Below are 26,223 nucleotides of genomic sequence, written 5' to 3'. Positions count from 1 at the left end.
ATAGTAAAGAGTAGAAGTATGACATGTTGACATACAGATGTCAGGATTTGGCTTATCTCACTGGCTAACTTGATGAAGGCACAGAAGAAAAAGGTATTAGCAGGAGTATTAGCAGTGCCAAACGTACCTCGTACAGGGGAGAGAGGCCGTCCTCCTCCTTTTGCTGCCTGAATGTATTCACTTTCTTCAGTGTAAATATCAAAGGTTTTTACTGTGCTTTTTAACAAGCTGCAGCAGCCCCTCATCCCCACCTCCCACCCACCATTTGTCCATTTATTCATTCCTTTTTTTACTGCCTGTCCAGGGTCCAAAATTAACACTTGCCAAGCCAGTTGACGGTAGATAAATCAGCAAGGGTCACCTGCCACACCGACTGGTGTCACTTTGAGACACGAACCGTTAACGATATACAGACTTCAGTTTTTGCAGTTTTCTCTGTAAAGTCTTTGTCTCTAAGGGAATTATATTCGGGGAACTATAAAGCAGGTTCTTTCTACTTGCTGGCTCTACACAGAGGGGCTTTGTGTTCTCCCCAATGTGTCGGCTCATACAGGTGAGAGCTCACTGAAAATATTATGCTTTCTAAAGATGCTCTAAATGAAATGGCATTGAAAGCACATATCAGGAAAATGTTTATTTATTATTTTGGTCAGTCTAAATTATTTTAGTCATGGGACTTTTTAGTTGACCCGCTCTGGCGGGTGAGACCAAAAGTTTAATTGGGACGATGCATTTTTCTCTTCCACCTCTTTGTAAACCCCTCCTCTCTGCTCATCCATGGCGATACGGTCTTCATCAGCTGTGAGCCTCCAGGCTGCAGTGCAGATGTACAGGAGCGTCCTGATCAAGTAGAGCAGATTCTGTATGTCCATCCTCCTCCAACCGCCTGTTGCTGCAGATGTTCTTGTTCTTCAGTAAATGGTGAAATCTCGGATTGTAGAATATAAATATATATATATTTTCTTTGTTTTTAGGTAAATTTTAATTTATTTTATATTGTTAGTAAGTCCCAACCTTTTGGTCACAGGCCTGCTTTCTGTTTCTGGTTTGTGTTTTTTTTTCTCTACCGTGTGTTTCCTCAGACGGCATCATCTTTTACTTTTGTGGCAGAAGCAGCATTTCTAAAGCCAAACAAAACGGATTCATCAATTAATTCAGTAATAAATGTTACTAGGCGGTAGCCCTTAATTTCTGTGCTGTATGCAGTTTATGTTAATAATAGACAATTTCTTTAAATTGAGAGAATCTAGGTGGTGATAATTACCACGCTCAATCTGAAAGGTATTCCTGTGCTCATCAGGCCTTTGCACTTGCGGAGGAAGGTTCTGCCACACGCGGTTCAGTATTTCAACACTCCTGGAATATAGGAAGAGTTCAGTATTGAACAATCAAACCTTTTGCTTCTTCTCTCCCCGCTCCCTAAAAAAACCATGTTACATCTGTTTTTCTGTCATTTTATTAAATGAATGCGATAATCATCTTTATATAGTGATGGGGCATTTAAATACTGCTTTACCAAAGCAGGGTTTTGTTTTACAGTTTGTGTCAGATGACAATTCAACGAGGTTTTCACCCATTTACTGTTTCTACTTCTTCTTTGGAAGTGCATATTTAGTGTTTATTGAACACACAAGTTCACTTCCAGTACTCTTAATCAGTAAGCTGCTGCTGTTGCTGCTGCATCTGTTTCATCGCTCCACACGTTTCTGTTAACGGTAATTTTTCTCAAGCACCGATGGGATCGTGCAGCAGCGTGTCCTAGTCCCTTAAGAACGGCTTCACAGGGTTTGAAGAGATGGATCCCTTTTTGTTGGAAACTAGGCCCCTAAAGTTTGGGACTTTCGTTGAGAACAAAGGTAGAAGGAACAGCTGACATTGCACTATCGTGAGGTGCTCTCAGTGCCTTACACCTCATTACCTGAAAACTGTGGCGAGGAGTTTAACGTGAGAAAGTTACCGCAGCTGATCCCGTATGTGAGGTCAGCTCCGGGTCAGGACAGCTCACCTCTCATTTCTCTGATGTGGGACCAGTCCATTTCATATCTATGCTGTATATATATTATATACAGTTTTAGGAAGGCTTGAAGCCCCATACTGGTTGTTTTGTGTGTTTTTGCAAATAAACTACACGTTCAAGCTTATTTTAAATGTTGCTGCTAGAAGCAGTTGAAATGCAAAAAATGTCTGCAGCACTGCTCATCCATTATGTCTTTGGCAGCGTACTATGAAACGGGCACTCCACTGATTCGACACCTGAAGTTCAGTTTACTCGTCAGGAGTATTTCTGTGAAAACGGTTGTTTCTTGTCGTTTGTTGCTCTGGAGTTTTATAGGTCTGAGAAATTGTAGGATCCAGTGTTTTTGGAGCTTAACTCGCACTAGGGAGAAAAAGTCAGGATATCTTCCTCGTTGCTGCTATGATTTTGATTTCATTTCTTTTTTTAATCAGTCTCTTGTGAGACCCCCATTTTTATGGAAGTGCAATGCCAAATCACTGGACCACCTCTTTTAATTCTTGAATGTTGGAACATCCTTGAACGCAAGGAGAGTTTGAAACTGGTCCCTGCTGACTGCCGTGGGACCATATCACTAAAATGAATATTACAAATAAAGGAGGCTGCAGTAGATTATCAATAGCAAAGAGGGTAGATTTATAGCGTACTGAAATTATTTGAAACCAGCAGGAAATCGATCTAAAATCTTGTGTTTTGGAAAATGGTGGTTCATTTGGTAAAATATGTGTAGTCAGCGGGCTAAAACATGCCAAACCACTAGTATGGCCTTTAAAGCGGTGAGACTAAGCAGACCCTCAGTTGGAGTTTCTTTTCTTTTCTTCTTCTAGGTTTTGAATTTGTACGCATGCTGGTGGAGTTCAAAGGGATTGGACCCAAATCGCCTCTTCTTCATAACCTGTTCAATGTTAAAGCAGAATGTATTCGCTTTTGTCATTCATCATATTTATAAAAAAAAATGTACATTCCACCATCACAAGGAAGTCATAATGATCAAAAGTGTTACGGTTTTCATTTTTTTTTCTATACAGTTAAAATGTCCTGCTACTCAATAAATATGTTTGTAATGGATATTTGCCTGTGCATGTTTCCATCTTTTGACAGATTGGTGCTTTTTTTTTTATTTTATTTTTTGTATATACATATTTCTGTACACTGTGAATTTTCAGTATCTATAGTAAATATTTTTGATGTATTTGGTCTCTGTTTTATCTCAACAGACGTGCAAGTACTTCATCCTCAGCCTCATGTTATGCAGCACACATCAGGTACTATACTGCCTGTGTGCCACTTAGAGCGCTCACAATAAAGATGAAAGAGGGATGGAAAGGAGGAGTGTGAAGAAGGGGATTTCCTCTTCTGCTCTGTTCTCTGTATCCGACCTGCAGAGCCAGAGGAAACCATTTTTCAATCCTCCATCCACCGGACTTCCTCCCTAATGTACTCTCCTTTTTTTCTTCTCCTGTGTGTTTATATCAGTCCCACTCTGTCCTTCTCCGACTCTCACCCACTCCTTTAACCTCATTCTTTCCATTTTGCTGTGTGTTCCTATCTCTGCGTCGCGTATTTCTTTCTCTTCACCTGCGCAACTCTGAGGCAGATCTTGTTTCATTGCTGTAGCCACGTGGGACCCATTCAAGACCTGTTGCACACACAATAAACACACGGGCTATTCAGCTGCAGATGTGAGTCTCTCACTCACTTTCACACACCACGACATCACCATAAACCAGAGGAACGTTGCTGGGAAGGATTGAGAGCGGGCCGTCCAGCTGCGGCTGCTGTAAGTCAGTGTTTGTGAGAGGTGAAAGAGGACGAGACGCCAAAGGCCCTTAAAGCGCCGCTGGACTGTCCCATCCTGCTGTTAATGGGGTGCCAGAAACGTTCGGCCCCCACAAGTCACGCCTCGCCGATCACCAAAACCACCTTGCTCTGGCTACTCTGACTCCACAGATTTCCTGAGTGGGATCGAAAGCTCACTCCCGCGCAGTAGGAGGATATTTGCCACCTGGGATCTCCCAGAGGCAGCTGGACCGGTTGGAGGTGGTCATTTCTGTTCATCCGGCAGACAGGGGTATGAGCACGCCTGCACCGCTTCAGCCGATGGGCCTTTTATTCTCTGAGACAGGTTTCCCGCCCCACCTCCTCTCAGTAGGATTGGAACGGAGGGGCCACGACCTCTGGGGCCTGAAATTCAAACTCCTCGTAAAAAGAGTTGGAATGGGGAGAGAAAACACCCATTCAGGCACCTATTTGTTCCCCTCTGTTTACTTAATGTCGGGTCAGCTGAGATGAGGGAAACAACATTCCCTTCTTTACACTGCGTCCCACATTCTGTCGGTTAACCTTTGTCTGTAGTTGTGCCACACCTACAGGGCCGCCATGCACCTGTATCACTGAAGTGTTTGGTTGCTGTCCCATCAGCCTCTAAATATAGTGTTCAATTATCATTACTAGTGAATCTCAATAGATGCAGTTTCAGAACGACACATATCAAAGACTACATTAATTATTAAAAGATAACGAGACCTTGTTTTCTGTGTTTGTGATTTTTCTGCTGCTATGATCACGCACACGACTCAGTCAAGAAGAAAGTGTGAAACATCTGTAAGTTGGAAAACACTGCTCAGTCAGCTATGTGGCCTTTAGGATGAAGTATGAGGAGGAGGACATACAAATAAATTTTTTTACAACTTTGGCAGAGCGCATTTTGCAACACCTTGCTCTGAAGATGGCAATAAAATTGAATGTAGCCAGCTGATGTGTCATGTCTGCAATTACTATTATATACATAAGTATATTACATTCATCATAGATTGATCTGTCCATTATAATTTCCATTGTCACACCAAATTAGTCATCTTCTCAGTCTAGATGTGTCAAAAAGTTAAAATATCCTGAACCCAAAACCACATCTTCAAATTGATCCAAAACTAATTGACCAAAACTTTAAAATGTTTTGTAGCTGTTGTGGAGCTTTCAGTCATCACATGATCTTCATCAGTAGATGGCAGTTTGTAGATTAAGGACTTGCATTCAAAGTGAGATGTAAAGTGTTTGACCTTGCTAGTTGCTGTTAGGGAGCTTTTTGATAATACAGCAGATGTTTGCTACTAAATGGTAAGACTACTTTGTCAATCGCTGTTTTCAAAGAAATTTTGATTTTAATTTTTACATGTCCATGACATCTGGGCAAACTATCTTCTGATAACGATCATGGGGTAAAAAGCTGAAAGCTCCAGAACCGCTCTAAAACTACCTGTTTTGGTGAGACTATAATCAACCCAAATTATTCAATTTGTATAAAACCACAAAAATCAGAAAACTATCACATTGGAGAAGTTGGACTCTGACTTTTACTGAAGCGTCATGATGAGGCAACGACTTTGATTGAGACATTCATGTCCCCGTCTGGATAAATTGTACTAACTTTTTTATCTACTGCCACCATCAGGTGAAAATTCAATTTAGCTGTATACGTCCTTGAGATAAGACTGGAGCCATGAGACAGTAAAGTATCACACTGTTGTAGCTCCGTTACTCCACTCACCCTCCATCCATCCACATAATAACGCCGCTAATCAAGCCACATGCCGACACTCTGCTTTATGATTTGTTTGTATGAACAGTGATACAACAAATCTGCAGGAGCGCAGCTTGGAAATGCTTTGATGAAATGTAAATTACTGCAGATTTATCTGCGCTTTATTCCCTTGTTTGAGCTAATGTGGAAACGCGTTGTTATGGAGTTCACTGTTTTGCAGCTATACAGTTTAACTTGTCCCACAGATTTGGCTTTGTTTTACACGTTGAGCCTGAGGGGTTCGGACAGTGTGCTGGATGAGGGGAGTTCCCACTAGAAAACTGTTAAAACTGGAACAGGCCCAAGAAAAGAAAGCACCTTTAGATGGAGAGAGCAAAGAAGAGATGGAGAGGAAGGGGCTGTGACCTGTGCCTCCAGAAGAAACCGGAGAAACCTCGGAGGGAGTTTAAAATACCCTTTAGCCGTCCATCACATCTGGAGCAGTCACTCTCCTTTTTGACTCTTCCTACTCCCATTAGCATCGTCACCCAAAATGAAAACCACCCACCCAGTCCCCCATCCGGTCCTGAACTTGGATGGACTCAGCAGGTCCCAAGTCCCAAGCCAGCACTCTGGATCCATAGAAACAGATGTGTACATCCCACAGAGAGAAACCATACACAAATGATACAAATAGAAACATTTTATATCTTCTTGTTGAAAGAATGTGCTCATAAATTCAGTTCTATATTCTAACAAGGGAATCTAATATTACTCAACAGCCGCCATGTTTCTGCAGCTTGGCAGAGATCAATTCTTTGTGTCTGTGTGTGTTTGCGAGTGTGTGTTTGCATGTGTGTGTGTGCGGGTTTAACTGTGGGTGTACAAACAGTGTCATGCTGCAAATCCCTCTCACAATGCCAAACAAGTTCATCGCCATTGCTCACAATGATGGATGATGTAGACACACTTGTTAAATGTGTGGCCCTGGTTGCCGTGTGGTGCCGTCGCCTGAAACTCTGCCACTTGCCCGCTGACTTCGAGTTTACATAGTGATTCATTTTATTGAAGGACATTTTTTCTCTTTGGAGGTTATTATCTGATCTGTTTAAGAGGAGGACTGATTTTTTCAGCCAAGTCCGTTTGATGTGTGTGATAATGTGTAATTAGTTAGTCGTTCTGGTCGTTCTGGGTGAGACGAGGGGGCGAAAAGGTTTTATAAAGCCTTCTTTCACTGATCTTGGATCTCAACAAATCACACATATTAGATTTTTAAGATCACGGCAGGTCTCTCTTTCCTTCTGTTGTTATTGAGCTCATCCTTATTATCTGACGGTACATTCCTGCATGTCGTGCGGCTCAGCTGTGTGCATTGTTGCCTTGTTGGTCTCTACTATTAATAGCGCCGAGGCAGAGACCAAGGATCCTCCCTGCATTTGTCTCTGCCTCTGCGCGGAGAGTGGGCCCAAAGAGGAAAACTGAGGAGCTGTTTACCCAGCCTTTGTGCTCTTTGCCTCAGTGTTTGCCCTGCAGGGAGTGCCTCAGCCGGAGGGCCTTTCCGTGCGCCGGAGGGTGGGTGGGAGGAGAGCCAAAAACGACAAAACGAGACAAACCCGCAAATTGGAAAGGTGGAGAGTGTCCGGGGGCTCGGCCAGTGAAAGGTGCCTGCTGCTGGTGCAGGGGGCCGTGGTTTGACACAGGAGACCTTCACTTACTTAATACTCACTTTGCTCATCCTTCAAGGTCGACCGCAGATGACACATCCTGATAAAGAGGGCAGGGCAGGGCAGGGCAGTGTGGGTGTGTGTGTGTGTGTGTGTGTGTGTGTGTGTGTGTGTGTGTGTGTGTGTGTGTGTGTGTGTGTGTGTGTGTGTGCCTAAAAGTGAGTGCAATCAATCATACATGGGCCTACAGGCCCCTGAGGTCAGTGGCACCCTGGACCAGAGCCACTTTTTGAAGTGGCTGTTAATATTTCTTGATAGACAGTCAATCAATGAAGACAAACAACATGACTACAAAGAGGCCCAAAACAACTACAAAGACACACTAAAAGATGACAAAAAGATACAAATTGGCCACACAGAGACACAGCTGAGTCTTTTGTTGTCGCTTTGTGCCTCTTTCAGCCTGTACCCAGGGGCCTGTTCCATCCATCCACACATGTATGACTATCCAAGCTCGCACTGTATGCGTGTGCGCACCTACAAGTGGAATACAGTGAACCACTCAACATTTATGAGTCAGGGAGTGCAAACACTGAAGGGCAGATGTCACTCGAAGGTTTCTTCCACTGGAACCCTTTTCCAGAAAAGCGCCATGACCGTCCTGTGTGACAATCACTCCCCTCCCTCCCGCTCTCCCTCCCTCCTCTCGGCGCAGGAACAAAAAGACATCTGAGCTATGTGGATGGGGAAGAGAAATCCCAGCACTTTGTACAGCGGCCACCGCGCTCCGGTTTCACAAAGTCTCTGACAGGCAGAGCGGCGCGCTGTTTTTACGCATCGCCTCCAGTCCTGCGAGGCATTGGAGACTAGAGTCGCTGTGTAGACTCCTGAGAAGACACCGGAGCGGCTCAGTCTCATAACCGGATACCTGAGATCACAGGAAGATTAAGTAAGTTTACGAAAAAAAGGACAAAACAGAAGCTTGTTGGAGACGCGGACTGTCGCTGCGTAAAAGGCGTGACTCGTCGACTTTTATGTTGAAGAAACATAATTTGACCGACAGTACAGCGTTTTTCTTCCAGTTTGAACTTTACGTTGAAATGCTTAAGAGCAGCTGGTGCGTAAAAGAAGAAGGAAACAAGACTTTTGTACTAAATTTGGAGACCGCGCAGAGTCTCTCTGATGTTTAAGTCACTGTCGACCTTGACTTCACTTTAAAGTGACGCAGAACATGTTGTGAGACATTTCCCGCGGTGATATTTACTCATTAACCATAAAAGCTGTTTGGAGGCAAGACCGAACAGGTTGCTGGAGGTAGGAAGAGTCATGCCTGAAAAACTGGCTTCATTTCATTAAACGATGGTTGGATGTGAGTCAACCGGGAGACGGCACGAGGAGCAAATTAAGGACGAACACATTTTACACTTCTGACTGTTTGCCTGCCTTCTCCTCCGTGTTGCATGTTTCTGATTCCGCAAATTAACTTCTACCGAACTAGCTTTTATTCAGGGTTCCCTCCTCACGCTCCAGGCAGTTGTGAAGTGTGTTCCCTTGACCTGGATTGTCTTCCGTCTGCTAAATGTCCATTTTAACAGTCATTTGGTCTCGTATTCTTTCCTAAAATGCACATATATTAAACAACTTAAAATGCGTTTCTTGAAACAACATAATAAGTAAAAGATGAAGAATATATATATATATATATATATATTAATAAGCTATATTATTAATTTCATACAGAAGCATCTGATTTTTTGGGACATTTGTTATAAATATTCCACTTCGCTTTAAATCAAACTGTAAGACCCCTCGAGAGATGGATAACATGCCTTTAGCTCGCAGGCCAACCGTCTGTATTCACCTCTCTGTTCTTGTCCAGGCTGCTGAGACTCTGCATGAGACCGTGACAGGAGACCGGCCAGAGAAAAAAGGATTTTGGCCGCATACAAAACGAGGAGGAGGCGCCTCTTGCGTTGAAGCAGAACCGCTTTAGATGGATTCTTCATGTTTGCTTCAGCCTCAGTGGAGACAGCCTGCTCTGAACACTCACGAGCCGTGACAATAAGGTGTGAAACATGGCACATCGCAGCGTATGGATAGCCAACAACATGAGCTGGGCCCAGTGTGGAAGAAGCGGCTCTCCTGTTCCCTCCGGCGCGCACTTGGAGCAGAATGCGCACAGGGCAGCTGGTAAGGCGTCATTCACATTCTGTTAAGTTGTCTGTAGGGATTTAAGACAATGCGCTTTCGAAGAATATTGTTGGATTACTTTATGCGTGGCTGCGAGAGCAGACCTGCGCTCTTGTCTGTGTCACAATACTGACACGGCTGTTTGATCTTTGATTTATTTTCACATCAGCAGCTTTTTGCTGAGTTCCAAACCTCCCTCACACCTGCCAGCTGCTCCTCTGACTCTGGCTGTCAGTGTGACCTGGACTCAGTGTTGGACTTAATTTAGTGTTTGTCGGGAGCGTTTGTGAAATGCAGCCTGGAAGGAGGACGTTGGAGGTGTTTGTTCTGTGTTTTATGAAGTGAAGTTTTGTGATTCATAGTCTGTTTACAAGGTTCCGAGAGGTGACTCTGAATTGTGGAAAAATATAAATCAAAGTGTGCGTGTGTGTGTGTGTGTGTGCGCTCGCGTGCGTGTGTGCGTGTGCGTGTGCGTGTGTGTCTTATGGATAAGGAGGAAACGGTGGCAGTCAGGAATTCTTCCAGTGTGACCCTCCTCTGTGGTGGGCTGAACATCTAAATACAAAAGTGCTGGAAACACACACACACACACACACACACACACACACACACACACACACACACACACACACACACACACACACACACACACACACACACACACATTCAGCTATCCCTCCTCTCCAGTACTTCTGCCTCTGAGGGGATCAGGGGCAGATCAAGTCTTTTAAGCTTCAGGTGTTTTGACGTGCTGGAAGTCGAACACATTTCTTTTCAGTTGAAACTTTTGATTGCTTCAGTTTTGTGAACATGATCCCAATCTGAACTCTTGGGTTTTTATCTTTGACTCTCAGCTTCAGTTTTCTGTCCCAAAATGAGCAATTAGTCCTCATGTAAATGAAACTGCATGATGCATCGGTGAACTTTCATGCTTTCTCTCTGACTCAATGGCCCGCTGACTCATGTACATACAATGTCACTCATGCATGCAGATGAGAGGACCGCCGGCCACTGATGTTCAGAATTTAATTTTTTCTTGTTTCTTCCTCTCAAAACTGTTGTACTTTGTGTGTGTGTGTGTGTGTGTGTGTGTGTGTGTGTGTGTGTGTGTGTGTGTGTGTGTGTGTGTGTGTGTGTGTGTGTGTGTGTGAGAGAGAGAGCTTTGGCATCACCTGAGACATGTCACACATCCCCAGCAGGCGTCCCTGTATCAATGCCTGTAAAAGGTGCGGAAACATGTTGTGAAACAACCTTGTTTTTCTTTACTTGTGACGTTCAAAATCGTCCGTTTGTTCTCAGGCTGAACATGAGAGCATCGCCTCTGCTTCAGGCATCTCGCACTCCCCCGTCATGCTGCCACAGCTTTCACTTCCTCCGGTCGGGGGTCATGGGGTCGGCGGCCCTGCCAGGGGTCAGGTACAGCGGGCCGGTGTATTCTCCTTACCAGCAGCCTCCTGATGTGTGGTCTGGTTTGTTTTAACTGGCATGCGGTTTTATGAGAGCCAGTGTGCCGTTTGCTCGTGTTATGGCTTTAACTCTTTCTTGCTCTCGTGGTGTTCTGTCTCGCTAGTCAGTCGCAGAGAGTCGGTTGACCACATGGGATTAAAATGACAAAATAAGTTATATTTATAACCACTCATTTATACAGAAGCATCCTCATGAAGATGTTCAGAGCCATTGTGGTTGTAAAGAGGCTGTTTGTCTTCCCCGTCCAGTGTTCTTTACAACACACAAAGCTTTCTAATATTACTTTCATGTGTTTCCTTAAAGACTCTGAGCCATATTAAAAATAAAACCCAGAAGATTGCATCTTTCTCATCAAATTTGCCAAGAAAAACCCAACATGTGCCGAGTTATAACCGAGGGAAATAAAATGGGGGGAAAAAGCAGAAAGTAACAACAAATTCAGTAGCTTTTAGAGCTCATTAAATAGTCAAAATATAATAAAGAACAATATTTAGAACTAAATAATATTGCATCTTTTTGCTCACCTTGTTTTCATTTCACTTGAATTTCTTGATTTTAGAGATCATTTTGACCTTTTTCCATTCAGTCAATGTGAGGGAAGATTGTGGTTCTGTTTACCCAAGCTTCCCAATCTTTAAGCTCCATTACCCAGAATACAATAGTGCATAATAGTGGTGAGGATAGTGTGGAAAGGTCCACTTGCAACCCAATTGTTGGTTAGAATAAATTGTCGTGTATTATTACATTTCAGAATCAGGCTCATAGCACTTAGATAGATACTATAGATTGTTACGAGACACAATTATTCAGATTAAGTTATGAATCTTGTATTTTGACTGTAATTGCTCTGGAAAAAGATACAACAAAGACAAAAGAAGTGTCTCCAAAAGAAGAAGTAGTGACCTTAATGGAAATGGTGAAATGAACGGATTGCTTATATTACAAGGCACATCATCAAACGCACGGACAAGCGCTTTGCTTCTTAAATATTCACCAGTTAAAAGAGGGCACAATCCTTTCAGATTGGTTGAGGACAGTCATTAAAAGATGGACGTGTGCGCTGCGCAGGGATCCTTATCCTCGGCCGTGTCTCAGCCTTGGTGTGTAACGCTACTCTGCTTGTTTTGTCCCAGCACTAATGGAGAGAGTGCAGGGAGAGAGATTGATTATGCAACCTGAAGTGCCACAGGGCAACTCCAATCTGGAAGTGCTTAGAGTATGCAGCGAACCACAGTGATTCCTTCAGGGCAAATTGAAGGAGGCATGATCTGACAAAAAGGAATTTCAATTTGTTAGATGTATTCCTTCAGACAAATGTCTCCCATGCTACTTATGTTTTCTAGGTCCTTGCTTTTTGTAGCGGTGGACAATCTTGTGTAAGTACACAGAGGGAATTATTTCTGTCTCTGATCTTGAATTGTTTTGTTGTTGTTAAGCATTTTGGCTTCTTCAAGTTCAAACAGCTTAAATTATTTGGACCAAAGCAGCAGTTAATACTTTTGGAGTCGCTGATGAAACGTAAAGCGAACTCCTGTCCTTATCCTAAAATCTCCCTCCTTGAAACAACTTTTTCCTCAAAACGCAGAAGAATGTTAACTAGCCAAGCACTGTGTTTGTGTCTGCGCGAGCGTTTTTTATTACAATAAGCTGTATTCTTCTGAAATTAGCAGGTCAGATTCATTAATCATAGCGGCTGAGGGCTGCTTTGAACTATCAGGCCAGGTCATTAAACCAAGTCTGTCTGGGGCGCGAACGGGCGACACGGAAACACTTTGGAGAGCACTGGTTCACCCACAAGACACACTATGACCTGTGTGTGTGTGTGTGTGTGTGTGTGTGTGTGTGTGTGTGTGTGTGTGTGTGTGTGTCACACAGATGGCCACGTTTCTGAGTGCTACTTTCGGCTCAGTGTGGGCTTAATTTGGAGAAATAACAACATAAGATGGGAGCAGGAAAAGGTTGCGCGGGTGGGAGAGGGGATTTCAGCGGGTGACTGTGTATCTGTGGTTTTGTATGAAAGTTGAGGGGTTCTGTGTGTGCGCAAAGCTACAATGTTGTGGGTAAATCAGTTTTACAAAGTGTGTTTGAAAGGAATGGGCAGGAAGAGAGCAAAAGGAAGTTTCTCTGTCTATCCCTCTTCATCCCTCTCCATTCTTTCCTGCTGTCGTCTCTGTGGTTTTTTAAGCGCTGCCGCTTTCACAAACCCCAGAAAGTGAAATCCTACCCTCTGATCATCGCTCCAACACGGCTAAATTGTGTTCCCATTTAAGGTGAGGCTCACCCAAGCGCTCTCTGTGTTGCTTCCTTTTAAAACCAACTTAATCAGGCAGGAATTTGGGTTACTATAGGGTCAGGGACACTGGGGAAACTGCCCTAGCGAGAAACATAGTGAGGAAGAGCGAGACGCTGAGGACACAGATGTGTCGCATCAGGAGGCTGTCTTCATCTCAGCAACTGATGCCGGTGCCCCGTCTGATTTAACTGGTCACAAGACTCTTCTAACTCTGTTGCACTATGGGTTTCTCTGTGGCTAATTAGTGCTAACTGAACGTTAGCAAAACTTTCCACTGACCCTGTACGCTTGATTTTGGAGAGGTCTTGTACTTTGGGGAAGTTTCAGCTGATGTGGAAAATCTACAGCAGGTTCATTACACTAAACATCTATCACTACTTGCTTTCAGTTTCAGTTCAGAAAACTAATGCAGTTCTTTTTATTGTGCATCTAAGCATAGTTGTGGTTTATAACAACTTTGTTTTGTGTTTGTTTTTTCTGTCAAAGCAACTCTGTTTTTAAAAGTGCTATACAAATAAAGTTATTATTATTATTATTATTATTATTATTATTATTATTATATGCAGATGCAGAGCATTTTCAGTCATGTTTGTGTCGAAATGACAAATGTAAATCCAGTATTCATTTTCCTTTTAGCTCTGTTTTTTGTCTCCACGAACTCCTGAAAGAAGTATCTGGCGCTTCATTATATGTTCACCAGCTCGCCACTAACTTTGTCTGTCGTTTGGTGTTAAGCAGGTATAAGAGTAACAGCTGCAGGCTGTTAAATGAGGCAGATGAGAGCGTTGAGAGAACCAAAACAGTAAAGTTGCAACTTGCAGGGCCTGAAAACAAAATGGTTATATAAAAGAGGCTTAAATGCTTAGCATGGAGCTGAGAGGGGATCTAGAGTTGGGTCTGAGGGTTCGTCACTAGGAGCGGCCCGTTACACTTTATGCTTCGTGCTTTGATTTGCAATTACTTTGGTGAGCAGTAATAACTAAGCTATTCAAGTAAAATAAATGCTTTAACTGCAGCTGTTCATGCTGTAATATACTACTTATCCATCTTCTCACAAATCAGTAGACGAGGCAGAAACACCACACATTCGTCTTTATATGCGTAGATGTCGCAAAACAAGCTGATCACATAAGTATGCCGTAAATTATGAGGTGTCAGGGAGTCATGCACTGTTGGAAGAATGATTGTAGTTTAGTTAGTTTATTTTTTGTCTCATTGAAACGTAATTGACAGGTTGATGTAAACTGTCATGGGATGAATAGAGGGAAGCCAGAGTACCTACAACCGTAACAGCTTTGGCACATTTACCAAAGGAGTAGTAGTTAGTGTATATGTATGAACGTATACACACAAAGGAATAGTTTAAGTTGCATTTTGGAAAAAAGCTGGAAACATCAGGGGAATGTCTGAGATATCTGAGCAGCTAAATCAAGATAATATAATTTCAGTACTCAGAACTCCATTTAGTTGCCAAACACATAGCTAGTCCTGTTATATATCGGTCAATTTCCTCTGCTGTGAACTCTGTTACAGCCTCAGCGCTCTCTCTCTCTCTCTCTCTCTCTCTCTCTCTCTCTCTCTCTCTCTCTCTCTCTCTCTCTCTCTGTCTCTCTCTCTCTCTCTCTCTCTCTCTCTCTCTCTCTCTCTCTCTCTCTCTCTCTCTCTCTCTCTCTCTCTATGCAGTAATAATGCCATCAGGGTTGCAGCTCCAGGTTAATGTGCTGGACACAGACGACACTTTAATGCCCTGTGGAAACTCGTATTTTACCGAGCATGTTGTGACCCGCTGATCCCGGTGCTATGATGACCTACAGTAACTCTCTAAAGCACCTTTTGGCAACTTGAACTTGCACGCGTGAGGGCATTAATCCAGAACTGCTACTCTTCAAACGCGATGTTCCCCACTAAAATCACTTCCTCTATCCCAGTGAAAACCCATTAGACACGTTTCTCCAGAGCTCCTCTCTTTAGTGTGGAGAGAAAGCTGCAGGGTCAGTCGAGTAAATCACTGATCACTCAGGTTTATCATTTGGCAACCTCTAATAGGTGCTTTTAATGAGGTCCAGGTTGGACTGTTTAACCCTACAGGAAAAGCTTGAAAGATCTATTGTTCCCCATAATCTGTGGTGAGTTATCCCTGCACAAACTGATAATCAGCAGAATAATCACCATAATATTGAGGATGTGTCTTGAATCTGCATTCATTTTATTTCTTTGTTTGGCTCCGAACGCTCCGTAGAGCTGAGCGGAACCGAGTTCTTTCTGCCCGTCGCATTACTTGTGGTCATTCGATACATGGTTTAAATATTTATATTTATTAAATCTGGATATGTGAATGATTCATGGCTCAGACTTATAACATTTTGGACTGTACGACTACATTTCTGATTAATCATTTTGTCATTTTTTGTCATTTACAATATAAAGAGGCCAATCCTCACATTTTAGAAACTGTAAGTGGAACATTTGACATATTATTGGTTAATAAATTAATTAAACATTTAATTGATTTTGATTTGATGACAATTTTCCATCTGACTTGTTGATTAGTTTCAATAATATGAATAAAAATAAAATAGTCTACAGCCATGCCAGCTTCTCTGTGAGGCTACATGTGGGATGCTCACACCCTCACAGCGACAATGCTAATGTTTCATTCAGCAGGTGTGTGATTGTAAACTAAACTATGGGACAGATTGAAATGTTGACCTGGTGGTGATAGAAAGATGTAAACTCAGGGGACCACAAAGGTCAGTATAGGATTCATCCTCTGTGGACTTTGAACATCTGTGCAAAATATGAAGGCAATCCGTCCAATAGTCGGTGAGAAATTTCCGTCTGGACCAAAGCAGACAGACCATCATTAATACATGGAGTCAAACCCAGCCCGGCCCCTGTTATTCTAACAATAATAATCTCCTGACAGATCATTCCTCTCCGAGTTTCTCTCCCTGCATGTTCTCTGTCTCATGCGGGCCTGAAATAATTTCAGACACATAGGCTCCGATGTTGTCAGTCAGTTAATAAAACCTCCCTCTCTTCACCATCCTCCTCCAGGCTGTGTAGTGTCCACACCTCTGATTAGGACTCTCCGTGTGTGTGTGTGTGTGTGTGTGTGTGTGTGTGTGTGTGTGTGTGTGTGTGTGTGTGTGTGCGTGTGTGTGTTCTGTGTGTGTGTGTGTGTGTGTGAGTGTGTGTGAGTGTGAGAGTGTGTATGTGCTAAATCAGTGTGAGAAAGTGATAAAGATGTTGTGTACCTTTTTGTGAGAAAGGATTACGAGAAAAAGGAAGCAGAAAAAGCATATGTGTGCACATATGTGGGTGTTTGGGTGGGGGCCTCCCCACCTATCTGAACCGAGGCATGGGACCTGCTATCTGTTTCTCATTTCGCCGGCGCTCTGTGGTTTTAAAGCAGTGACAGGCCTCAGAGTGGAAACTGGCACTAACGAGCAATTACATCCTGCCTGCCTGCCAGGGATTATGGGATTACAGACTGACCGGGCTTCAGTCTGCGCTCTCTTTCTGCACTTTCATTTAGTCATTCCCTTGCTTCCCTTTGTTCACCTTATCTCTGCCTTCAGACTTCTCCCATTCAATGGTTCAATTATCTTTTTCTCTTTTTTATTTCCCCTGGACAATAAGCCATTTTCAAATTTTTTAATTCTCTTTACTCCTATCATGTGATTTAAAAAATATATATATTATATTATTCTTTCTATCGCTCCTACTCTAGCTTATTCTCCTTTAACTTTGTGGCGGCCTCGCATATAGTTGAGGCACGCTGTCATTAACTGCTGGAGAGTGAAATTGTTTTAGTCGGAAAGGGGAAGAGAGCACATTTAACATGAGAAAAAGACATTCAAAGTGTATGAAGCTTTAAATGAAGCATGATGGAAATGGTAAACAGTAAGAGGTGGTGAGATCAAGGAGAACGTGCAGGAGAACATGACTCCTTAACATCATATTAATGTCTAAAAATGGGTTTTCTGCACTTGGATAAGGATAAAAAAACAAAACAGAAAAAGTCATAATTCGAGGACTCTGGGTTACAGCCTGAATGAACCACTGTTAATGGAACTTTGCAAGCAAGATTAAAGCATAGTTACACAACAGATTTTCACACTACTCTGGATGCATATATATGCAGAGCTTTGGGGCACATGTAAGTACAGCAGATATCATCACGCTTTGTGGGACCTCCGCAGGTTTCTCAGTGTCTGGTAGTGATCAGACGGCTCTCCTGGTGTTCTGCCTTTCTCTCCTGCATCTCCTCTTACACTGCAGGTGTCTTTTATTGAGCCAGAGGTGATTTAGTGTACTCTTGTTTTTCTCCTCGCTCTTGCAATCAGGCACCGCGGTAGTGACAGGTTAAAGCTGGAGGTCAGATCATTTCACGCACACGCACGTGCACGTGCACGTGCACGCGCACGCGCTCACAGCAAAGAATAGAGTGTGTCTCTAATAGGAGGTCATTATCAGAGAAGTTTGGCTTTTAGAGGGAGGCGAAACACCGCAGAGCTCGGAGCTTTCTTTCTTTCTGCATTCTTTTTTTTTACAACGTGAGAGGTTTATGGAAGCTCTGTGGGCAAAGCTTAAGTCTGAGGATGTAATGGTATACAGTAGGCACCAAGATCACTAATCGGAAACATGTTTGTTTTTTCGCCCTGCTTCTTTTCGTAACAAAGATGTGTCTCTGTTGAAAAAAGTAGTATTAATAAGAGTCTGAATGAATTGTCTTTGAAAGTAATATACATGGTATTAATGCATTATTTATACAGCCTTAGAAAGGCAGAGAGCAGTCACTGTGAAGTTGAGATAAACAGTTTGAAGTTTGAATGCTCTTAGCCAAATATGTAACTGCTGATATATAACTTATATGAACCAAAAAGCTAGTTGGATCTTAAATTAAATACATTCAATAAAGCATAGCCACAACAAATCATGGGAATATAACTGGAGTCAAAGGCTGCAGGGACGGCAGTTGCTGCTGCTAGTTTTCAGCAGGATTAGTTTATGTTTTCTCCATTGTGATATGATCGTAAAATATGGTGTAAAAAACATGAATCACTATTTTAGAGCATTCTTTTGAATTGATTACAGAATGCCTTAAATTGTGGGTGAATTAGCGAAGGCAAACTCATCAGCTAGTCTTATGCAGTTATTTGGTTTGTCTCGGCTGATACAGAAACGCCTGCACACTATTCATGCCACCATTTTATTGACAACGATTTGATCCTACTTCAGGTCAAGTCAATGCCATATTTTCTAACCCCCTCCCACCAGGACCCTTAAGTGTACCGCACTTTTTTGCACATGTATAAGCTTATTCACGCGCCAAACGCATTTTCATCTGGATGGGGGACCATTATTTCAGCGCTAAGCTCACCTAATTTACAGATCGCAACTTTCAACTCAGCAGATGAAAAGTTATGCTTTGTCTCCCAGAATCCTCCAGCACAGTCAATTTTAAAGCTGTATGGTACATTATTAAACCCAAAAGGTAAGGATTGCATTGCTGATTAAATGAATAGTGTGTCAGGTACCAAAGTATTTGTTGGTGTGTACAAACACCGCCTGCTGGCTAAATGGCTGACTGTGACTCTGCCTGCAAGGGACACACGTGTGTTTAACAGACATTTGTAGGGACTGTAGCTTGAAACGAGTACAACAGGACAAACCGTGACGACTGGCGCTATCGTTTCTACCCTCCAAAGGAAATCACACATTTCTCCCACATATACTGGTCTCAATTTTGACCTCATGTGTGTTTACTGCTTAAGGTGGATGTCAGCTGATGGTTGTAAGATGAAAGTCCAAATACTGCCAATGATGATAACATCTCTCTTAACATCCCTGCTTTAGTGTAAACTGCTGCTCGGTGTTCATGATATTCTGTGAATGTATGTTACTTTTGTGCTGGCAGCTTCTGTTTTCAAGCTGATACCTTGTTCTTTTACCTCATAATATCCCTCAAACTAAATCCTCATCCATCCTCTCCAAGCACTTAAACAGTATTTGTAAAAGCAATTCAGAGCAGCAGAATAAACTCTGGAAATAGTAACTGCCGCTGGCTTTATGGGTTGTACTTGCTTCAGGAGGGTTTTCCCACTTAACTGACTGTGAACAACAGCGAGGACCAACAGTGCAAATGGAAGGAGACAAGAACTCTCCCCGCTGCAGACATCCAGTCTGATGGACAAACCAAAGGCTTTAATCAGCCAAACAAGGAAGAAACACATGCTCGGCTTTCTAAACACGTAGGAAGACGTGCATGCACGCCGTGGGATCTGAAACTGCTCACACAGCATCAGTAGTCTCGTGTCAGTCTGGAGCTCTTCAGGACCAGTGTCCCGCTCCTTCTCTGCAGCCCTCGACTTCCCCACCCACCTCATCCCAGAAAAGGCTGCAGGCGTCGGGCTGTAAACAGCTCCAGAGTGCCGGAGTGAAATGAACCAGCAGACAGGCCCACGTAGACTCCCAGCTCGCTGATCTAAAAGGGGCTGAACACTCCCAGCTGTGGTGTTAGGGACTCAGAATGGCACCTCTCCTTAGATCCAGCCAGGATCTTTATTCCCATGTCGTGCCTCGCACTGCTGAGACGAAGGGAGATGGAGGGCTGAGGAGTCGGTACAGTTTGGTTTTAGGTTGCAGCAGTGGCGTGCACTCTGTGTGGCTGATTTATGCACACTTCTGCTCCCCTCCCTCTCCTCCTCCTCAGCGTCTGTAACTTTGTTCAACCCTGACTGGATCGCTACAGCTGGAACACACAGGATTACAACAGGCCTTATCGTGACCTGTGATCTGTAACCTTTTGTCAGTCTTCCATGTCATTGCACAGACAGAACTGCGAGGATTGTTTTTGACTTTTGTATAAACATGGTACATTACATATTGGCGAGATCTACAAATACATGCTTGAATACGTTACTATGGCTGCACAGTGTTGTTGTAGTTCAGCACAAAGGTTACACAAAGCATCTTAAAGATGACAGATGTGGTTTCAAAGATTTTGGAAGTATCTGTGGGCAGAGGGTTGTTTACAAAAAAAATGGTTCATGGCAGATTTAAAGAGGTCAGACATTAGTGCAGAATTATTGAGTTGATTGGCGAGCAATGCTAACTTTATTTGTGTAACATTTTTCAAAACAAAAGCCCTTTACAGGAAAAAGAAAAGTGAAACAGGAAATAAAAGAGGCAGACAAGACTGAAAACAACATATTGTGTTGTGAAATTTTAAAAGAGGCCAAAAGAAAGCAGGATTTTAAAAGCTTTTTAAAGATGGGACTGAATTGGCTTCTCTGAGAAAGAGATCAGGTCGGCCCACACAACTCTTAAGATACATCATCAATTCATTTATATTAAATGCATCAACAGATTTGTCATGATTAGTTGGACAAAACAAGGAATTTGAAGATGCTCCAATGAGAAAAGTGTGTTTTCTGACATTTTATGGACTTAGCCAGTGGTTCCCGACCTTAGGGTCGGGATCACCACGTTGGTCCAGACTGAAATATCTCAACACACTTCAGATGGATTGCCATGTCATTTTGGATGGATCCTAATAACTCTGGTGATCCTTTGACTTTTCCTGCAGCGATACTTTTCTGTAGAGCTGATGCAAGATAGATGAGAAACATATAAAGTTACTACTTTTGAGCCGAGCTTCACATTTTGGGGGACACAAAACACCCGAATGACCTCATGTTATGGGATGTGTGGTTGCTCCGCAGCCAGCGCGATCCTCAAAACTGCACGTACTATATATAAACATCTGCCTCCGTGATCCTTCTTATCACCTGTCCTGCATCTGTGTGTTTTTTTTGTCTGGGACCTCCGCGAAGTGATCTCGCTATGCCTGGTTCCCCCTGCTTGTACCTCTGCCACAGGAATAACCCTGAAGAATGCCTTTGACAAGTGTATATCGCAGATGCTGCCTTTTGTTGCCGGACAGGGCCGTTTGCACGGATGTATGAACCGACAAGCCGACACTAGCCACGCTAGCTGGCAGCAAACACTGGCCTTTTACTGAAGCGGCAACAAACACGATGGCCTCATGCGTTGAGGACGTGATTTATGTGACATGACGGCTCGCTCCGGGGCCCATTGGGCTGTTTTTGTTTAGTTTTTTACAGTATCTGGACAATTGTGAATGCGTAGACAACATATTGCCCGCATGTTGTGCCTTTAGTTTATGTTAACCTTTTCAAGGGGAGTTCTGGGAGGAGCAAAGTTGAAGGAGTGAAGCCTTGTTCTTGTTCTTACATTCCTCTCTTTCTCTCTCTCTCTCTCTACAGGTGGGAGCAGATGGAGAGTTCGGAGGAAGGATAGACAGGAGATTACCTCTGTAATGTCAGCAAAGGCGAAGGTTTGTCAGGAATCCTCTTCTACTTTTTCTTCTGTCACTTTCTGTACTTTCTATCTCTTCCTCATCTCCATCTTTTCTCTCACTTCGTATTTTACGTTCTGCCTAAATATAAAATAACCGGGCCTTTATCATTTGTCATTTCCACTGAAACCCTATAAACCAGACAACGAATTATGTAAAGGTGTAAATTGTTCACGAAATCCATCCCCATCCTCATATCTGTATAGCCCTCTGTCAACTCAGTTTTGTTATTAAGTACATGGTTGAAAGCAAAAGACCAAACAGCCAATTCATCCATTCTTCAAAAGAAAAAGAAGAGAGCTCAAAGTCAACAGCAGAACTGTAGCTGAGAAAAATGCGTCCTCAAAAATCTATTTTGAGGAATACTTTTTACATTTTGGCAATAATGTGTATTTGCTTTGTTGCAGAACTAGATGAGAGAGATATTAATGTCATGTCAGTCAGCACGTGCTTTGCTCAGCAAAAGAACAGCTGGTCTAGTTCTGTTCAAATGTCGAGAAAAATACAACTACAGCACCTCTAAAGCTCTGTACTTAACACCCGATATCTTGTTTGCTAAATATGACAATCCAGACAGCAGAACTGTTGAAACTGAAGTATTTTAGTTGAATGTGATTATAAATCCACTTAAAGCGGCACAAATCAAGATTTTTGTTTAAAACGTTAGACAAGAAAGACAATGCTCATTCTTATAGATGAAATAATTATACATTGTATTAAGTACAAAAGAATAACATTAAATGTTAACGCTTCTCAAGCAGTAAGAGTCCCTGCTATTAGTTACTTTCCGTGCCACGGTAGTTTCCATGCAATATTTTGGCTTTGTTCACTCAAGAGTCAGTGCAACAAATCCCTCCGTTTGTCAGTTAACATGTGACTTCTGTCTTCTGTAGGTGCTGCTCTGGGTGCTGCTCTCTCTGTTGCCTCTAGTTGAAGGAGCTCATATGAAAGCTGGCTCTGCTGGTGTGGGATCAGACTCCGGCCACACAGTGGGCCTGCCGGCAGGCCAGGAGGAGAGAGAGCCTCCTGTGACGCTGCCAGAGGTGGTGGAGGACGAGGAGCAGGAGGACGACAGTGAACCTTACTCTACTTGGCACACTCTATATGGTACTGATGCTCTTGTGGAAGTGTTATTTACAGCACATCTGCTTCACCAGACAGTATTAGAGTGGAAAGAGGGCATTAGCCTGGGGATCTGCTCTGTATTTCAGTCATTCCAATTTATTTTCACAAGACTTAAGGGGTGAAAAGTCAAAAGGTAGATGTGAAATTGTAGATTTTGCAGGATAATTTGCATGTTATTGCTCATAATTTCCTGAATCAGTAATCATTTTCATGTAACTCTCTCTGCCTACCACTCCTCTTTTCTCTCCATTTTAGACCCCTTTGTAATAGACGAGGTGGATGACCATCCCAGTAGTCGCTGGGCGGGGCGCTCTCCCCGCTCCTCTGACTCCTCACAACCTCAACCCAAGGGATCAGCAAAGAAAAGAAAAAAGAGGAAGAAGAAAGAAAAGGAGGAAGAGGAAGAGACAGGAAGAGTAGATAGAAGGGGTAAAGGTAAGAGCAGACAGCCGAAGCAAAACAGCAGGGACTGCCGTGTGGAGAAGAGAGAGATGAAGGTTCGGGACCTGGGCCTGGGGTTTGACTCAGATGAGATTGTCCTCTTCAAGTTCTGCGTTGGCTCCTGCCAGTCTTCAAGAACAAACTACGACTTGGCATTGAAGGCGCTGCTGGAGAACGGCTCGCTGCCCCGGCGCACCGCCCGCAAGGTCAGCGGCCACCCCTGCTGCCGGCCCGACCGGTACGAGCCAGTTTCCTTCATGGACGCCCAGACCACGTGGAGGACTATCCAGTCGTTATCAGCAGCCAGCTGTATGTGTATGGGCTGAATACATAAACAAGGGAGAAGGTGACTGGGAGGGGTGTCACCCATCCTGAATAGAGAGGAGTCAAGAGGCTCAGGGAGAGGAAGGCCTTGGTACAGGGAAGAGCCAGAGGGCGCCGCTGTTACACACACACAGCAAGGAAGTGACGGAGGCTACTTGTTGGCTTCCTGTGGTGCATCTCCTGTTGAGGAGGACGAGGTCTGGGTGCAGCTGGACAATTGAGGTCCGAGGTCAGAATCCGAGAGTGAGGGGGAAGTCATCAGGGACTCGCTGCCTGGATTTATTGATGCATCTTCAAAGAGGGAATTGTTTTCAGCTGATTGCAGGATGCTACAGACCAGTTAACGTGACTGTTGTGCTTTTAAATGGACGAGGCCTGAAGGCTGAAGCTTAAGAGATATAAAGAAAAGACACAATTAAAGGACTGTCAATGCCTTTATATACTGATAAGAAAAAAAAGACTGATATGATGTTCACTATTGCTCACAGTGACGTCAGCTCCTCCAAAAAGTATATCATTTTTTTCCACATAAAGCAGAGCCATTACGTTACATCGTTTCTATGTTCAGGTGAACTCAGCCAAATGGATGCCATGCATCTTCATGTATTACTGTATAAAAGTAACATATATTTATTTCTGATAAATTATTTATTTATTTTAGCTTAATGTGAGAGCTGTTTTATTAACTCTATATTTTAGATAAATATCTATTTATTGCAGAGATTTACATTTCATGTTACTCCTGCTTGCAGACAGTATGCTTTTTAAAGGTGCATTTCCACATTTATCCAACACCTCATAAACCTGGAGTGGACAGATAATTCTGGGAAAAATTAGATTGGATGAAATAGACTTTTCTGAAATTAAGTGATTTTCTAAAAAAAAAAAATCAAAAAGCTCAAATTCTCTCTTAGATGTGATCCTAGACCCTTAAAAAACAAAAATCCTTACAATAGATCACCAGAAACAAATTGACCGACATTAAAATGATGTGGTTTACCTAATACATGTTTTTTTTTCCTCAAGAGCACCTCACATACTTCAGTCTGCAGCAGGGTAACGATATCACCTTTTCCACAGCAGTCAGTCTCAATGTCCAGAATGGATGTACAGCTAACAAGAAACACATTTACACTGCAGGACCTCAACGTTTCTCATCTTAAAGTGATGATTTGCATTTAGTTAAACACTCCCTGTATGTCACATAATTTGCATTATTATTATTATTGTTATTATTATAATTGTTGTTGTTATTGTTATTATTATTATTATTATTATTATTATTATTATTATATAAAGTGTTCTTTATTTTTTTATGGCATTATCCTCTAAGAGAATAAAGTTTTTTTAATATACATCTTGTCATCACTGTTTGCTTTCCCAAGGCTTTTGACTGCCATAGTGATTTTACATGTGAGCAGGATCCACAACACTACCCTTTTCAGTTAAATTTAAAGGGGACTTATCTCATAGAGCCACCTGCTGGTCTGAAATAAACATGAAAATGTGAACCTGTGCCCAGGGAGAACTTAAAGAAGCGTTGTTCGCCTGCTGCTTGTCTGCTCAACCGAGAATGTTTGCTTTAATCATTTCTTGCTCTTGAAACAACAGAACGGGTCAAATTCAGCGGTGTTCTTTCTTCTGTCATTTTATTCCGCTGCACAGATCAACCAACACATCAAGCAAACACCACAGGTCACACAGCTTATAGACACAGTTTTTTGTTTTCTTTCTATAAAAAGATGATGTTCACGTTGGCTGTTATCAAAACATGATATGCAATTGTGCAATATAAAACAAGATATAATAAGTTTTCAAAAGGTCTACATTCAGTTGTCCCTACATCATGCAACACAGAGTAAATTAGCAGCACTTTTAAGTATGAAATCAAACGTAACGACAACACATAATGAATATGTATATTCAAATGGCACATATCGATTCACAGTGTACCAAACTCTTCCGAGTGTCACACCCTTTATTTGTACCCATGGGGTATGATTATATTTTGTTTATATTTCCATGTTTGGAAAGTATCCCAAGTTTCCTTTCAGCGGAAGTCTTATTATAGCGCCATGTGTTATTCTGCACCTCACCTGAATGGAGACATATTCTGGTTGAAATAAGGACCATGCTGGAGATGCACATCCCCAACTGGGTCACTTAACCTTCAAACAAAGATTGACCATAGGTTTAGAAGACGATGGGTGCTGATGTTGAATGCAAAGGGCGTTTTAATTTAAAGGAATAGCCACACAATTACCATTTGTAATGGTAATTGTGTGGCTAAGAATAAGAATAGTTAATTACTTACCACGTGCTACCCTGACTTGTTGCTTTTCTTTGCATACCTCCACGGTGAACATGGAATCATAATGCGGAGTAAATACTCAGGTCACGCACGGGACCAGTAGCACGCCTGCGCGAGCGTGAACCCGTTTTTGCGGAAGTGTTTCAAAAAGTAAGGGTTTTTGCGAAGATGCATGTGTTTAGGAAGTAGTGAGCCAGCCTACGACTGAATGCATGAGAACTGGATTATGCACAAGTGTCGGATTTTTATGTTTGTATTGGTCTCCTTTTTCTTCAAGATTCAAGGTAACAGCCTTATTGATTTGTCATGTGTGGGTATTTGTTAAAGATGATATGGCCCGTAGCTGGTTAAAACCCAGCTAAAGAGATCCAGTGTGGAGTTTATCACTGGCAGCGTTAATTTGTCTCACAGTTGAATTAAAACGTTTTCTGTGCAAATGAAACCTTTGGAAAAAATCTAATCGGATTTTGACAGTTAACACTTGTTTA

The 26,223-nt window shown here is 42.6% G+C and overlaps 1 protein-coding gene across 1 annotated transcript; it reads left to right on the top strand.

Annotated features, from left to right (window-relative positions):
* Positions 1 to 9,272: 9,272 nt before the first annotated feature.
* Positions 9,273 to 23,426, top strand: LOC306747606 (uncharacterized protein; the record flags this gene model as incomplete). Its single annotated transcript, XM_079230672.1, has 4 exons — positions 9,273 to 9,388; positions 21,443 to 21,513; positions 22,428 to 22,641; positions 22,915 to 23,426. The coding sequence occupies exons 1-4, from the start codon at positions 9,274 to 9,276 to the stop codon at positions 23,424 to 23,426; spliced, it is 912 nt and encodes a 303-aa protein (XP_079086798.1). The 5' UTR covers position 9,273.
* Positions 23,427 to 26,223: the final 2,797 nt, after the last annotated feature.

The sequence above is a fragment of the Taurulus bubalis genome, assembly GCF_910589615.1.
Source record: "Taurulus bubalis genome assembly, chromosome: 1".
Classification (NCBI taxonomy): Eukaryota; Metazoa; Chordata; class Actinopteri; order Perciformes; family Cottidae; genus Taurulus; species Taurulus bubalis.
Note: the sequence above shows the minus strand (reverse complement) of the source record. Positions and strands in the feature narration are given on the sequence as shown.